The sequence below is a fragment of the Sprattus sprattus genome (genome assembly GCF_963457725.1).
Source record: "Sprattus sprattus genome assembly, chromosome: 7".
Taxonomy (NCBI): domain Eukaryota; kingdom Metazoa; phylum Chordata; class Actinopteri; order Clupeiformes; family Clupeidae; genus Sprattus; species Sprattus sprattus.
In genome coordinates this window covers 19,225,856-19,238,619 of record NC_137926.1, presented here as the reverse complement: position 1 = coordinate 19,238,619, position 12,764 = coordinate 19,225,856, and the positions used below count along the sequence as shown (strand labels likewise).

General features: G+C 43.5%; 1 protein-coding gene across 1 annotated transcript; it reads left to right on the top strand.

Moving 5' to 3' along the window:
- The first annotated feature begins 613 nt into the window (after positions 1-613).
- On the top strand, positions 614-6,452 carry LOC308367719 (annexin A2-like). The gene is made up of 13 exons (XM_080841710.1): positions 614-638; positions 1,765-1,824; positions 1,944-2,037; positions 2,858-2,952; positions 3,141-3,254; positions 3,620-3,710; positions 3,874-3,953; positions 4,046-4,105; positions 4,383-4,476; positions 4,689-4,784; positions 5,046-5,104; positions 5,354-5,476; positions 5,904-6,452. Exons 2-13 carry the CDS (start codon positions 1,777-1,779, stop codon positions 5,961-5,963), a joined length of 1,014 nt encoding a protein of 337 aa, XP_080697836.1. The 5' UTR covers positions 614-638; positions 1,765-1,776; the 3' UTR covers positions 5,964-6,452.
- Positions 6,453-12,764: the final 6,312 nt, after the last annotated feature.

The window sequence follows — 12,764 nt, the reverse complement described above, 5'->3', positions numbered from 1 at the left end:
AGGAGATGAAAGACAGGTGAATGTTTGTAAATGGACAACAGCCTTGTAAAGCATATCAGCACAACCCATGGTTATCAGATGCTAATGTTTTGGCAACGGAAGCCGCACCCTCTATCTAAGCTGCTAATCAGTAAGGTTGCATAGGCCGTTAACTTTCCCCCTCTCACCCAGGTATCGATACAAAGGAAAATGCGGAGAGATCAATTCACTGGAAGGTCCATGCCATTGTTTCTGAAGTTAGAAAAGTTTCATTATGCATCTTGAAACCTTTAAATCCATCCCTAATTCAAAATAACTTTGAGGGTATCCATTCCTTGAATGTGTTCAGAAGCTGTAAGTTTGGGTGAAGAATACAAGTTGGTGCAAATTAAATCCATCCAGAGGCTGTAAGTTTGACTTTTGAATGAATGAAGAACCAGATTCATATACCACTCTTTCTGGCCTGGGGTGGAATCAGAGGGTGGGGTTTGTGTGTGTGTGTGTGTGTGTGGGAGGCACATGGGTGTGTCCCTGAGAGGAGGTGCTGCCCTTCGAAGGTTGTGGCTGGCAGGGTCCTCCTCTGCTATTTAATCACCACACCCATCCCTCTTCTCACTGCTGGACGTGCTTTCAACTCTCTCCACACACTTCACACTCAGGTAAGCCCCAAACTCACATGCTAACACTTCTTACTTCTGTTCTTTGGAACTCTTCTCTACTCTGTTGCTCTAAGTGCTGACAGAAAAGTTGGTATGTAAGTGTGTGTGTGTGTGTGTGTGTGTTTGGAAGAACCACAAGATTGCACATGACTGTGAAATGTTGCAGTATCATTTTTTCCCGAGGCTGGGTTTACAGTGTGGTTATTGGGTGGATTAAACTCTCTTCTGCGGATACCCAAATCCACTTTCAGCAAGCACATTACCCCTTAAAAGTCTTTTTGAAAAGTTAAATTTTCAGATTTTTTTCTCTGTAAAAAAAAAAAAGAGAAGAGAGGAAATGGAAAACTCTGCCCTTAGGTGTGAGTGCACTCGTCATACAAAAGAGTTGCTCTCACACATGCTTCTAAAAAGTTCCCAGAAGTCTTTTTTCTCTCTCCACTCTTCTCCTCCTGGGTGTGTCTGCGCCTGTGGATCACCCTTAGCGATAGTCTGATAAATGTGTGTACTTAAGATTTGCTTCGCATGTGTCACTGCTAGGTCACTGTGTGATGCAATCACTCCTGAAAGATGAAGTCCATTTACCTGCCTTGAATCACAGTCAGGTTGAGAACTGTACATAGAGCTGTGCAGCGTATTTCAGCATGTTGCATGTCATCATCTAAAAGATTACTCATCTTTTCCAGTAGGGGGAAAGAATGTGTCTGAAAGAAACGGGGATTTAAGTAACTGGAGTGATTTTTTTTTTTTTTAGTACTTTTCCCAAAAACGAATGCTACACATTCTCCTTTTAAAGTCTAGTTTTACTCTTGTGAATTTTCAAGAGTGCAGACACATGACATGTGACTCATGGAATCCCAAACTGTTGTTAGACAATGTCAATTCATGGTTGCCTAGCACACACACTGCCTCAAGGAGCTCGTACGAGGCCCTCTACCACCCCCTCACAGAACTAACGGGACCTTTGCTTCCTTAAACCTAATTGCATAACAGTCTTGCTGTGAGTGAGGCGTCATGGGACCTAGCGGAGCGGTGCATGATACATTGCCCCTTCAGACTGAAGAAATGTGAAAAGTGGTTATGTCTTGGTAGTGAACTTCTCTCTCTGCCACCTTCCCCTGTCTTTCAGAAACTTAACAACATGGCCTTGGTATCGGAATTCCTGGGACAGCTCACCCTGAACGTTGGGGTAAGTACCAATGTGTCTCTGTATTTAGCCACATCCTGTAATTGTATTCAAATGAAAAAGAAAAAAACGTATGAATTCTGAAAAACTCAAAGCTGACTGTCTGCTCTCTGCACATGCAGGCTGCTGAGCCGACCTACCCCACGGTGGTCCCTGCTTGTGACTTCGACCCTGACAAGGATGCTGCCAGAATTGAGACAGCTATCAAAACAAAGGGTAAGAAGAAAAGCAGTGTCCACTCAGCACATCCGCTAGCCGCTCAAAGATCCCATGAAGCAAACCAGCAAGGCTGACCTTCTTCAAGCACTTTTCAGATGCTTTAAAAAAAAAATCAGTTCCTCAGGATAAAATGTAGGCTTTGGGGCTGCTTTTTTAATAGCCGGGTGTATCCTATGCTGAGTTGAATGTTTGTCTGAGTAAAGTTTTCACTGGGCTGATTTCATAGCGCTGGTACAAGTGAGTCACTTTTCCTGTCTGGAAGCTGTCAGACCACAGTGGGCATGCTGCCTGGGCCCACGCCTTAATGACTGGCTGCACTTCCATCCTCCCTCTCTGCTGCTGCTGTTGCTGGAATATTCCATTGGTCAGGGCCCTGCTGTGGTCACGTACTGTGCATCTGTGCACACCAAACATGGCCGACTTGGTGAAGCCTCAAGCCTCGTGAATTGATTTGATCATGTTCTGGTGTGCTTTATCAAAGCTGCTTGAAATATAGTGAAACACACTTGAATTACTTGAGATCTTTCACTTGCAGGACAAAAATCAAAGCTGCAATGATGTAGTCATTCAAAATAAAAGTGCACAGATCCTAAATGCATATGGTTATGGTTAAGGTATTGAGCAGATGCTTTTGTTCTGACTGGATTACACACAAAAAAAAATCCATATGATAATAACAATAATTGTAATAATTCATATGTATGTGTTTTATGCATATGATGTATTTTGTTAATGAAGACGGGGTCCTGGAGCAATCTAATGCCAGTCTTTTTAGATATTGTACTTTAGACATCATTCAGTGTGTTCTGTGTTTCAGGGGTGGACGAGCAGACCATCACAGACATCCTCACCCGACGCACATACAACCAACGGCGAGAGATTGCCTTTGCTTATGAAAAGAGGGCCAAGAAGGTACAGTGAGATGGCGGAAACTGAATTTGAATCACCCTCACCCTTAATATGGATATTTTTTGCATTGCTTAGCATGTTTTAATAGTCCCTTAGAGTCCTATGATGAAACCCTCACCATCGTCTTTGCAAGCTGCCTCTCCTAGACTTCCTTACCTTTGCATGATGTGTGTATGTGTGTGTGTGTGCAGGATATGATCACTGCCCTGAAGGCGGCGCTGTCTGGTTCTCTGGAGGCAGTGGTCCTGGGTCTGATGAAGAGCACAACGCAGTATGACGCCTCTGAGATCAAAGGATCCATTAAGGTGAGGAGTAACGACAACGCCATGACCCATTTACAGCTCTGGACACTACCTGGAATCTTGATCAGTAAATATACAGACAGAGAAGCTCCCGTAGATAAGCTGTGGCATGGACTTTGTAAGTCTGTCAATCAGTAAGGATGTAAGCACAGAACTAATAGTGTATGATATCTGGGTTTCTTCACGTGCCGTCACTGTACTTTGAGTGACTCTGGGTGATATCTGATTAGTAATTCAGGTCCGTGTGTGACATGTCTGTTCCTTCACAGTCATTGTAGATGATGATAGAACATGATCACTGCCACTGTTCGCTGCATGGCCGCCATGTGAGAGAGTGTGAATTATGTGATTTTAATGTGTCCTGACAGGGCCTGGGAACTGATGAGGAGACACTGATTGAGCTTGTCTGCTCCCGTAGCAGCACAGAGCTGATGGAGATCAAGAAAGTCTACAAAGAGCGTAAGGCTGTGGATTCATACGGTCCTCAATGATTACGCAACTATCATTATCAGTGCACAATACACATCCACAACATGGCGCAAATCTGCCAGTGTATGAAAGACAGACAAACAATGATTTTTTTGACAATAACACTCAAGTCCTGTCAATCAAACCTCCACAGTTTTCAAGAAGGACCTGGAGAAGGACGTGGCTGGAGACACGTCGGGGGATTTCAAGGCTCTCCTTCTGGCCCTAGTGGAGGTAGGAGACGCCAGACTTGTCTCTTTCTTGAAGCTGACATGATGATCTGCTGTTTAGACCTGTCTAACAGCATCTGCTCTATTTCCAAACAGACCAAGAGGGACGAGCCAAGCAATGTGGTAGACTACGAGAAGATCGACGAAGACGCCAGAGTAAGTGAAATATCAGCGTGATGTCTGTTTCACAGGACTTTGCCTCATGCTCAGCCAACATGCTTTTCATGAACACCATGAAGTTCAATATAATCAATTTAAGACAATTAAACATGTCCACGCTAACATAATGTCATTATGTAAGATAGACTTTAGAGTGTAATAATAAAATACCACATGTGCATGTCACTTTACTAACTTTAGTACACTGCAGTGCAGTAACTCTCTCTATATAGTGAGATCTACATTCATTGAATTCCGGGCTTGTTATTTGCAGGCTCTTTACGAGGCTGGAGTGAAGAGAAAAGGCACTGATGTGAAGACCTGGGTCTCCATTATGTCTGAGAGGAGTGTTCCTCACCTGCAGAAAGGTAGCACCGGCAGCTGAAAGCATTCACTACTTTGTGGAATCTAGAAAATTAATTTTTGGGCTGACAAATTTGAATTCTGTTTAGCAGAGTTGTTCATCTGAGTCATCATATCTGATAGCATTCTCTAATCTGTGTGTGTGTGTGTGTGTGTGTGTGTGTGTGTGTGTGTGTGTGTGTGTGTGTGTGTGTGTGTGTGTGTGTGTGTGTGACAGTGTTTGACAGGTACAGGAGCTACAGCCCGTATGACATGCAGGAGAGCATCAGAAAGGAGGTGAAGGGAGACCTGGAGAAGTCCTTCCTCACTCTGGGTAGGTCTGCAGTTTAGCTGAGAAGAGACAGACTCTGAGCCCTCTTAATGTACTCCTTTAACAGAAAACAGAAATGTATAACAGCATTGAGACAATGGGTGATTGTGTTATGATATAATTCTTCAGTATGTTTGAGACCCCTTAGCTTTCTTGACTATGAGATATGCTTTTAAGGTTGCATGGATACATTTGATTCACGTATAGCTACTTAACACCTCTTGTGGAAGGTACATCCTAATGTCTTCTCAATGTCTTCCCCAGTCCAGTGCTTCGAAAACAAACAGCTATACTTTGCCAACAGACTTAGCGAAGCCATGAAGGTAAGTCAACTCTGTGCACTTTTTAAGAACAAACGTAGCCCTTTTCCGCTCCATGAAACTTTATTCTTTTTTATCCCAAGTTTGAGAGAACCAACATAAAAGCACAGTTCCCCCTCTTTGAATAATATTGCTGCTTACGGTGCAGATGGCTTACACTGCGGTTGCATCATGCAGCGCTGGAGTTGTTCATGAAGCCGTTTCTCGCTCTTTTTCACACTCCTTCCTCTTCCTCTCCTTATCTCGTCTCAGGGCAAATCGGCCAAGGACAAAGTCGTGACCAGGATCATGGTCTCCAGGTGCGAAGTGGACCTCATGAAGATCCGCACCGAGTTCAAGAGGCAGCACGGCAAGTCTCTGTACCAGACCATCACTGTAAGTTGCCTCCCAGTCATTAAAAAAGTACATCTATCAATAAAGCTTTTAATCAGTCAGCTAGTCGGTGCGTTAGAGCCCTAGCTTTTAGTGAGTTGGGTTCCAGTTACAAAGCATAAATAAAAACTACATCAGTGTAGATCTAATTTGAATGAAGAACAGAATACATACCACAATACAGGTTTACTAATTACATAATCAAAACCTTACTTCAGTCAAGACCAAAATAGAGTAAGATAGTATTCGTAGTAAAATAGTATATGATAAACTATTAATCCTCTCACTGTTCATCACACTATCATATATACTTCAGTTACTTAACATGTCTGCTTGTGTTGTAAATGCATCTTTATGCCATCAGTGTTTGTGTTAAGATACCATCTGCGCCAGCTGTATTAGCTAACCTACTCTCACTGCCCCCCTCCAGGAAACCACTAAGGGTGACTACCAGACGGCCATGCTGAGTTTGTGTGGAGGAGATGACTAGAGTAGAGCAGTCCTCCAGTATCCCAGCAGCCTATCTTGTGTGGTGGTCTTGTGTCTACAGTGAGGGCACCACAGAAGAAGACATAAACGCGGGCCTTGGTATCCCACCTCCAGCAGTTTTCTGGGGTCATGTTTCTACCCCCAGTTTCTACCCTCCATCTCTGAACTCTTCTCTTTAGGTATACAGGAAACATGTTTTCAAATACATGCTTTGAAATGTATTAGGAGGATGCTCAACCATAGCACAATCTACAGTTCAGAAACACTGGCAAAATTAGGATGATCAAATCCATACCGTTCATCATTAACAGTTTGGTAGTATCAAATAAGGAGACTGGATGGAATGATCTTGCACACAATTTCCCTGGCGACTGGTGAGAATGTCCAACACTCAACATGGCATTGGAAATACCAAGTTGACGATTGTGTTATCGTTTGTTTTCTCTTTTTTAATGTGCTTTTGTTTTGAAAATAAACTATGTTAAATATTCTCACAGCGTGTTGTAAGGTTTGTTCCCTGCTGCACATAGCAACCTTCAGGGCGTCAAGCAATGACTTTATAGTGATAGTGGAGAAGTGGTATGATAACTGTAACTGTACGGGGTACTAAGGACCACTAGAGGGCGCAAGAGCATCACGGGCTCAGTTTCACTGTTTGCCGCTCATGGCGAGAGCCCAGCTGCCTGCTGTGACTGCTCTGATCTTCCCGATTGTTTTTTCTCCCTTCACACAGCGAAATATTTGATCAAACCTTATCCTCTAATTAAGGGTGTAATAACAGTTTCTTATTATTTTCCCCTCAACAACATTAAATTATGACTTTCCCTTGTTTCCACCATAGCAGTAGCAGATTCCTTTCAAGTAACATTTGTGTTCTTACAAAATAATAAACTTTGCTTTACACAGAGAGTAATTAAAGTGAATACTAATATTTATCTTAATTCCTGTGATAGTTCAAAATAATGCCTCATTGTTTCAATAAATATAGCTGATTCTAGTAAAGCAAATCCAAGACATTATTCACATGTAATTGTTCAGCTCAACTGCATACTTTTGTGCCAATAAGCACTCATTCGGAACAGCCTGTTAAATTACCTTTTAAGGAGGAAACCACAAAAAAACAACAATAAGGAAGTTTCCCCCCTTATGTTGCCACCTATCTCCAGTGAAGAGGCTTTATTTAGATGTTTTAATCATTAGTGTGTTTTGCTGTGTTTGTTTGGTGCTAATTTTTTAATTAAAAATGTTAATTTAACCTCCAGCAAGGATCATTTGCATACTAGAAACAGGCTTTTCTATACTGTGTACTTGTGCTGTTTAGTTTGTGGTCTCTCAGGAAGAGGAATCCGCCAAATCGTTGACAATGCAGTTCTCAGTGTGCAGGAGCTCACAGAATCATCCCCAAAAGGCCCTCTTCTTCTCGCAGAGAGAAAACGACACAATGGAAGAAGAAGAAGAAGAAGAAGAAGAGAGAAGGGAGACAACCGTGCCACCTGAGAGTGTTTTACTGACACGACCCTGAACACTCTCACCCCTCTTTCTCCATCTGTTCTCTCTCATCCCTCTCTCATTTAGAAGTCCTAGTGTCACACAACAGTGTCAGAGTTTCAAAACAAGTAAGACACTGCAGTCAATGCAATGCCAGGGGACTGAAGCCAGTCTGAGAGAATGGGAATAGTAAGCAGCAGTTAAGCAACTCACTGCTCACTCTTGCACTTTCTTCATCTTACCTCCACACACTGGAGGTCGTGCTGGGAGTGCTAGGACTATTTTTATTCCAAATACATACATCACCGCTGGTCACACACACACATGCACACACAAACACACACACACACACACACACACACACACACACACACACACACACACACACACACACACACACACTCATACAACAGTTTCAAATCAGCCCTCAGATGCACTGCGCCTCTTCACGGTTGCCTGGGAGGAAATCCCTCAAAAGTTTATAAGCCTTCAAATTTATTATCATTTTGTAATAATATTGATGAGAACATTACCCCTTTGTGATGTTTAATGTTTATTGCCAATAAAAGATAAAATATAGCGTAAAGGAGGGTAAAACAGTATTTTGCAAAGCAGGGGTGAGATTTATGCCTAGGTGCGGTGACACATTAATCTCTGCGTCATAAAGAGAAGAGTACCTCCCATATTTTTCCTTTTTATGTGGATGTACAACATGCTGTTCTGCTCAAGGCGAGCCCATGGGGACCTCCACCAAACCCAAGGGGAACTCTCTCCTCAATTGAAATGATGCAATTTGCCACCGCAAACGCCAGCACTTAATCACCTCGATGGGTCGGCAACCGCATGAATGTCAGTGGCGGTGGCACCGGACAAGGGGGGGGGGGATGAAGGAAACGTGCCGTAAACAGGAGGGACCCAGAGAGTGAGTGATTGGCGTTTTTAAAATGCCAAACGGTCAAGGATATCCAAATAAGACCACTAATACCACTTCATCACAGAGGAGAGGGATTTGTGACTTCCAATTCAATTCAACCAATTGGAGAGAAGAGTGACTCAATCAGCTGAAAGTATGGATCACTGATTAACTTGGATTAATTAATGTAATGACACAACAGGGTGGACGGGGCATGGAGGCTCATAAATAAGATGACGCGGAAGAGACGGGCGGTGTTTGGCCCTAATCTCTGTCAGATTTAGTCCACTGTGAGAAGCAATATCGGTGGACAGGAGAGCCAAGTTAGTCCATGGAGCGATTCCCATGTGCTGGTGCTGGAGCTACAGATCCAGAAGCAGGGTGAGCTCCCACTACACATACTCACACCAGATTAAAAATGAAATGTGCAGCTGTGCGATGCCACTTGCATTAGAAAATAAATTGATAGGGAGAGAGTAAGAGAGAGAGAGAGAGTGAGAGAGAAGGATAAGACAACAAGAAAGGGGTTAAAAATTCTAGTTGCAAGGATTGACAGATTTTTTGCCTTTTCTTTCATGTTCTGTCTCTTTTCTGCCTACTCTGCCAGTGCCAGAGGCCTGCCTGGCTGCCAGTGAGCACTGTGCCACCGGGTGTTTAATTATACACCAGGCCAGGAAGGTCCTGCCTGGGACTGCAGCGAGGAGTGTGTGTGTGTGTGTGTGTGAGCTTCGTCCTGCGGCCCTGTGCTGGAAATGAAAGTTCCTACAGGCTAGCCTGCAAGTGCTACCCCCCTTCTCCTCCACAGGACTGAGTGAGGAGAACAGAGGAAGAGAGAGGAATGCCAGAGCTGGGTTCATAATTCTTTAATTATTATTTCATATTTACCAAATGAATCCTCAGCAAGTGCTTTCTCTCTCTCTCTGTATTACTCTCTCTCTCCCTTTATTTCTGTGTGTGTGTGTGTGTGTGTGTGTGTGTGTCTGTGCTGAATATTGGGGCTCATTAGGGCCGTTGGTGTGTATGGTTGGTGTGTATGGTAAATACTGGCCCCCTGCTTCTCCTCACAGCCCTGGGGCCGTACTGGCACCGCGCTGAAGGACAGCTCGTCTCCACGCCTAGCACTCTCTCTGGGGCGCTACCCCGCCCTGGCGAGGGGATGGCAGGAGCGGGGGATGCTGCCGTCTCCAGGCCTTTGGTGTTGTCAGGGCGCGTATCCTTTTATGAGGCTCAACGCCACGGCAACATACCACAGACGAGACGAATCACTTGCCTCCGCTCACCGCCCCGGCTTCCAGTCTGTCACCTTTGTAGGGTCCAGACAGAAGCACGGCGGCGAGGGAAAAAAGACAGAAATCACAACAGTAAGCTCCACCTATGGCAACACTCCCTCTATCCGACAAGGAATACCCCACCCCATCCACTGCCATCACACAGGGTAGAGGAACACTCCCCACCCCATTCCATCCACTGCCATCACACAGGGTAGAGGAACACTCCCCACCCCATTCCATCCACGGCCATCACACAGGGTAGACATGTGGGGGTGAGAATTCGTCATTACAGCAAATAACAAACAAAAACCCCAAAAAACATAGTTGCTGGTAATTTATTTTGTATACTTTTGTGTAACTATAACAAGCAGTATCACAAGAAACCCATATAATTTGTTCTCTGAATTATCTTGTTCACATCAGGCCTTAAAATGACTACGAGCTTCAGTAGCTTTAAATAATGTCTGATGGATGCTACACTATTACGGCTATCAAACAATTACTTTTGCCTCTTGGATTTTCTTCCCAGTGGTGCATTTCATTGTGTAAATATCTAAACTAGTTTGTGTTTAGTGCAAATAACAAACAACCTGATGTGTGCTCTTTTTTTTCTTTCTACACAAAGAGAGAGCGAAAGACGGAAACGAGGGAAAGAGAGTTTCCTGTTAATTAGACAGATCAGCGTTATTTGTTGCTTTGGGCTGGTCTCTGATTGCTCTCTCTATCTCTCCCTCTCTCTCTCTGCTGGAAGCTGCACCTTCATCTTCATGGACTGAGGCAACACTAGACGTGCTCCCCGTGGCAGGGCCTCTATCCCTCCCTCCTCCGCCCCTCCGTCCCATCGCTAGAGGTCCTCCAGCAGACCTGCCCCTCACCCACACCTCTCTCCCCTCTCTAGGAATGAAAGTAGAAGACTACCTAGGTACCGTAGTAGACTGGAAGACATCTGATCTTTGAAAGCAAATGAAACTCCGTTCAGACTGCCATGCCAAGGTCTGTGTTGGATCACATGCACAACATCGATTAGCTGCTACATGTATGTGTCTGTGAAATGGTATGTGAGGGTAGAGTTTGAAGTTTCTCTACCCTTCAAAAGGGTTGTGTGGCATGGATAAATCGGTCACTTGTGTGGAATTGTTGTGATACTGCCACAGAATGCTCTACTGACTTGGAACCAAACTATACTCTTGATATAAACTTCATTTAAACATACACTACGCTACTGATAGCTCTTCTGCCTTGGAACCAAACTATACTCTTGATATAGACTTCATTTAAACATACACTACGCTACTGATAGCTCTTCTGCCTTGGAACCAAACTATACTCTTGATATAGACTTCATTTAAACATACACTACGCTACTGATAGCTCTTCTGCCTTGGAACCAAACTATACTCTTGATATAGACTTCATTTAAACATACACTACGCTACTGATAGCTCTTCTGCCTTGGAACCAAACTATACTCTTGATATAGACTTCATTTAAACATACACTACGCTACTGATAGCTCTTCTGCCTTGGAACCAAACTATACTCTTGATATAGACTTCATTTAAACATACACTACGCTACTGATAGCTCTTCTGCCTTGGAACCAAACTATACTCTTGATATAGACTTCATTTAAACATACACTACGCTACTGATAGCTCTTCCACTGACTTCAATGATCAATTCCTGAATTGGTCTGTTATATAATCACAATTTCCCTCATAGTAATTAGACTATCCTCTACCTCTACCCCCCTGTTAATGAATCTGTCTGTATTCATCTACAGTGGTATCATTGGTTCTGGTTATGACTGGACTGATAATTGGAACGCAGATATGAATAAATAATTGCTCGTTTTGCCAATAACAAGCACAAGAGGAACTGTTGCCAAATCATAAGACAGGTGGTATTGTGAGAAGGTTCAATATTCAAATTCTTTCAAAGTCCAAGGTAGTGGCAATATAATTAAAAAAGTAGTGGCGAGACACTTTTAAAAGTTTACAAAAACAAACAAGCAAAACAAATAAATACATAAATTAATAAATAGGTGAATAAATGAATAGATTAAAAATAGACAAGTAAACAAATTTAATAATGTAGTAAAATACTATTACGCACAGAAAAATATTTCACAGTCACAGATAATAAAAATATAATTATATAATGAAATGTAACAATAAACGTCTACAATACACAATTAATACTGTAAACAGTACATTCAAATAAAGTAACCAAGTAATCAAGTAATCTCATCAAACAGTGGTTGTAGGTGTTCGTGTCTGATCCCTGAGCTCCTACACAGGCCGAGTGCTCCTGTAGTCCTCCTCCTCACACTGTGGTGTGTGGCTGCTGCTGTCTCCCGAGCACGGCTGCATCAGCTCGGGACCCTCTGCACGGCTGCGTGCGGAGCCGGCCGCGGTGGCTCCACGCCAACCACACTAATCATGATTGGCCGTGAAGTGGTGCTAATCATCTGGTACGGGCGCTGCTGACTCCCTGCTTGTTTGCACAAGTCAGCGGCTCGCCGGGTGGCACGTGGTGGTGTGTGCGTCGTTTATTTGTAATCGTAATTTTCTGAGAACTGGTTAAGTCAAACACTACAGGAGGATGCATATTAATGCCTGTGTGTGAGAGTGCTCTATAAAACACACCAGGTTAATGAGAAGGCCTGTTTCCTCTGTGTGTGTCTGTGTGTGTGTGTGTGTGTTTGTGTGTGTGTGTGTGAATTAGCACTAAGCTGGTGCAAACAGCCTTGAGTTGGGAGTCCTCATAGTTCTGCAACTGATGAGATGCGCGTGGCAGGTGTTGGTGTGTGCAGGAAAGGGAGAGGGAGTGAGAAGACCAACACACCATGTTTACTGCGTCAGTCAATAGCCTATGTCCTGTTGACTTGCTTGTATCAGCAGAAGGTGAGGTTACTGCTTCGCTTTGGTTCCTGTAAACTTGTGTGCTACAGGGTCAGTACACAGAGACATTGAACATACAGATCATCAACACTACTGCAAGTTCATATGGCTCTCCACTCAGATTATACTGCTCTTTCATAACTTCATATTTGACATGTTAATGCAACTTCTGCAGTATGTGAATGTATGACCTTAAATGTATTTCCTGCTGAGCCTTTTAGATCGGT

Excerpts from the sequence above, each read along its gene's own strand:
- LOC308367719 (XM_080841710.1), top strand. The coding sequence starts at position 1,777 with ATGGCCTTGGTATCGGAATTCCTGGGACAGCTCACCCTGAACGTTGGG. Across the intron at positions 3,255-3,619 it reads AGATCAAAGGATCCATTAAG|GGCCTGGGAACTGATGAGGA; the intron begins GTGAGGAGTAAC and ends GTGTCCTGACAG. Across the intron at positions 5,477-5,903 it reads CTCTGTACCAGACCATCACT|GAAACCACTAAGGGTGACTA; the intron begins GTAAGTTGCCTC and ends GCCCCCCTCCAG.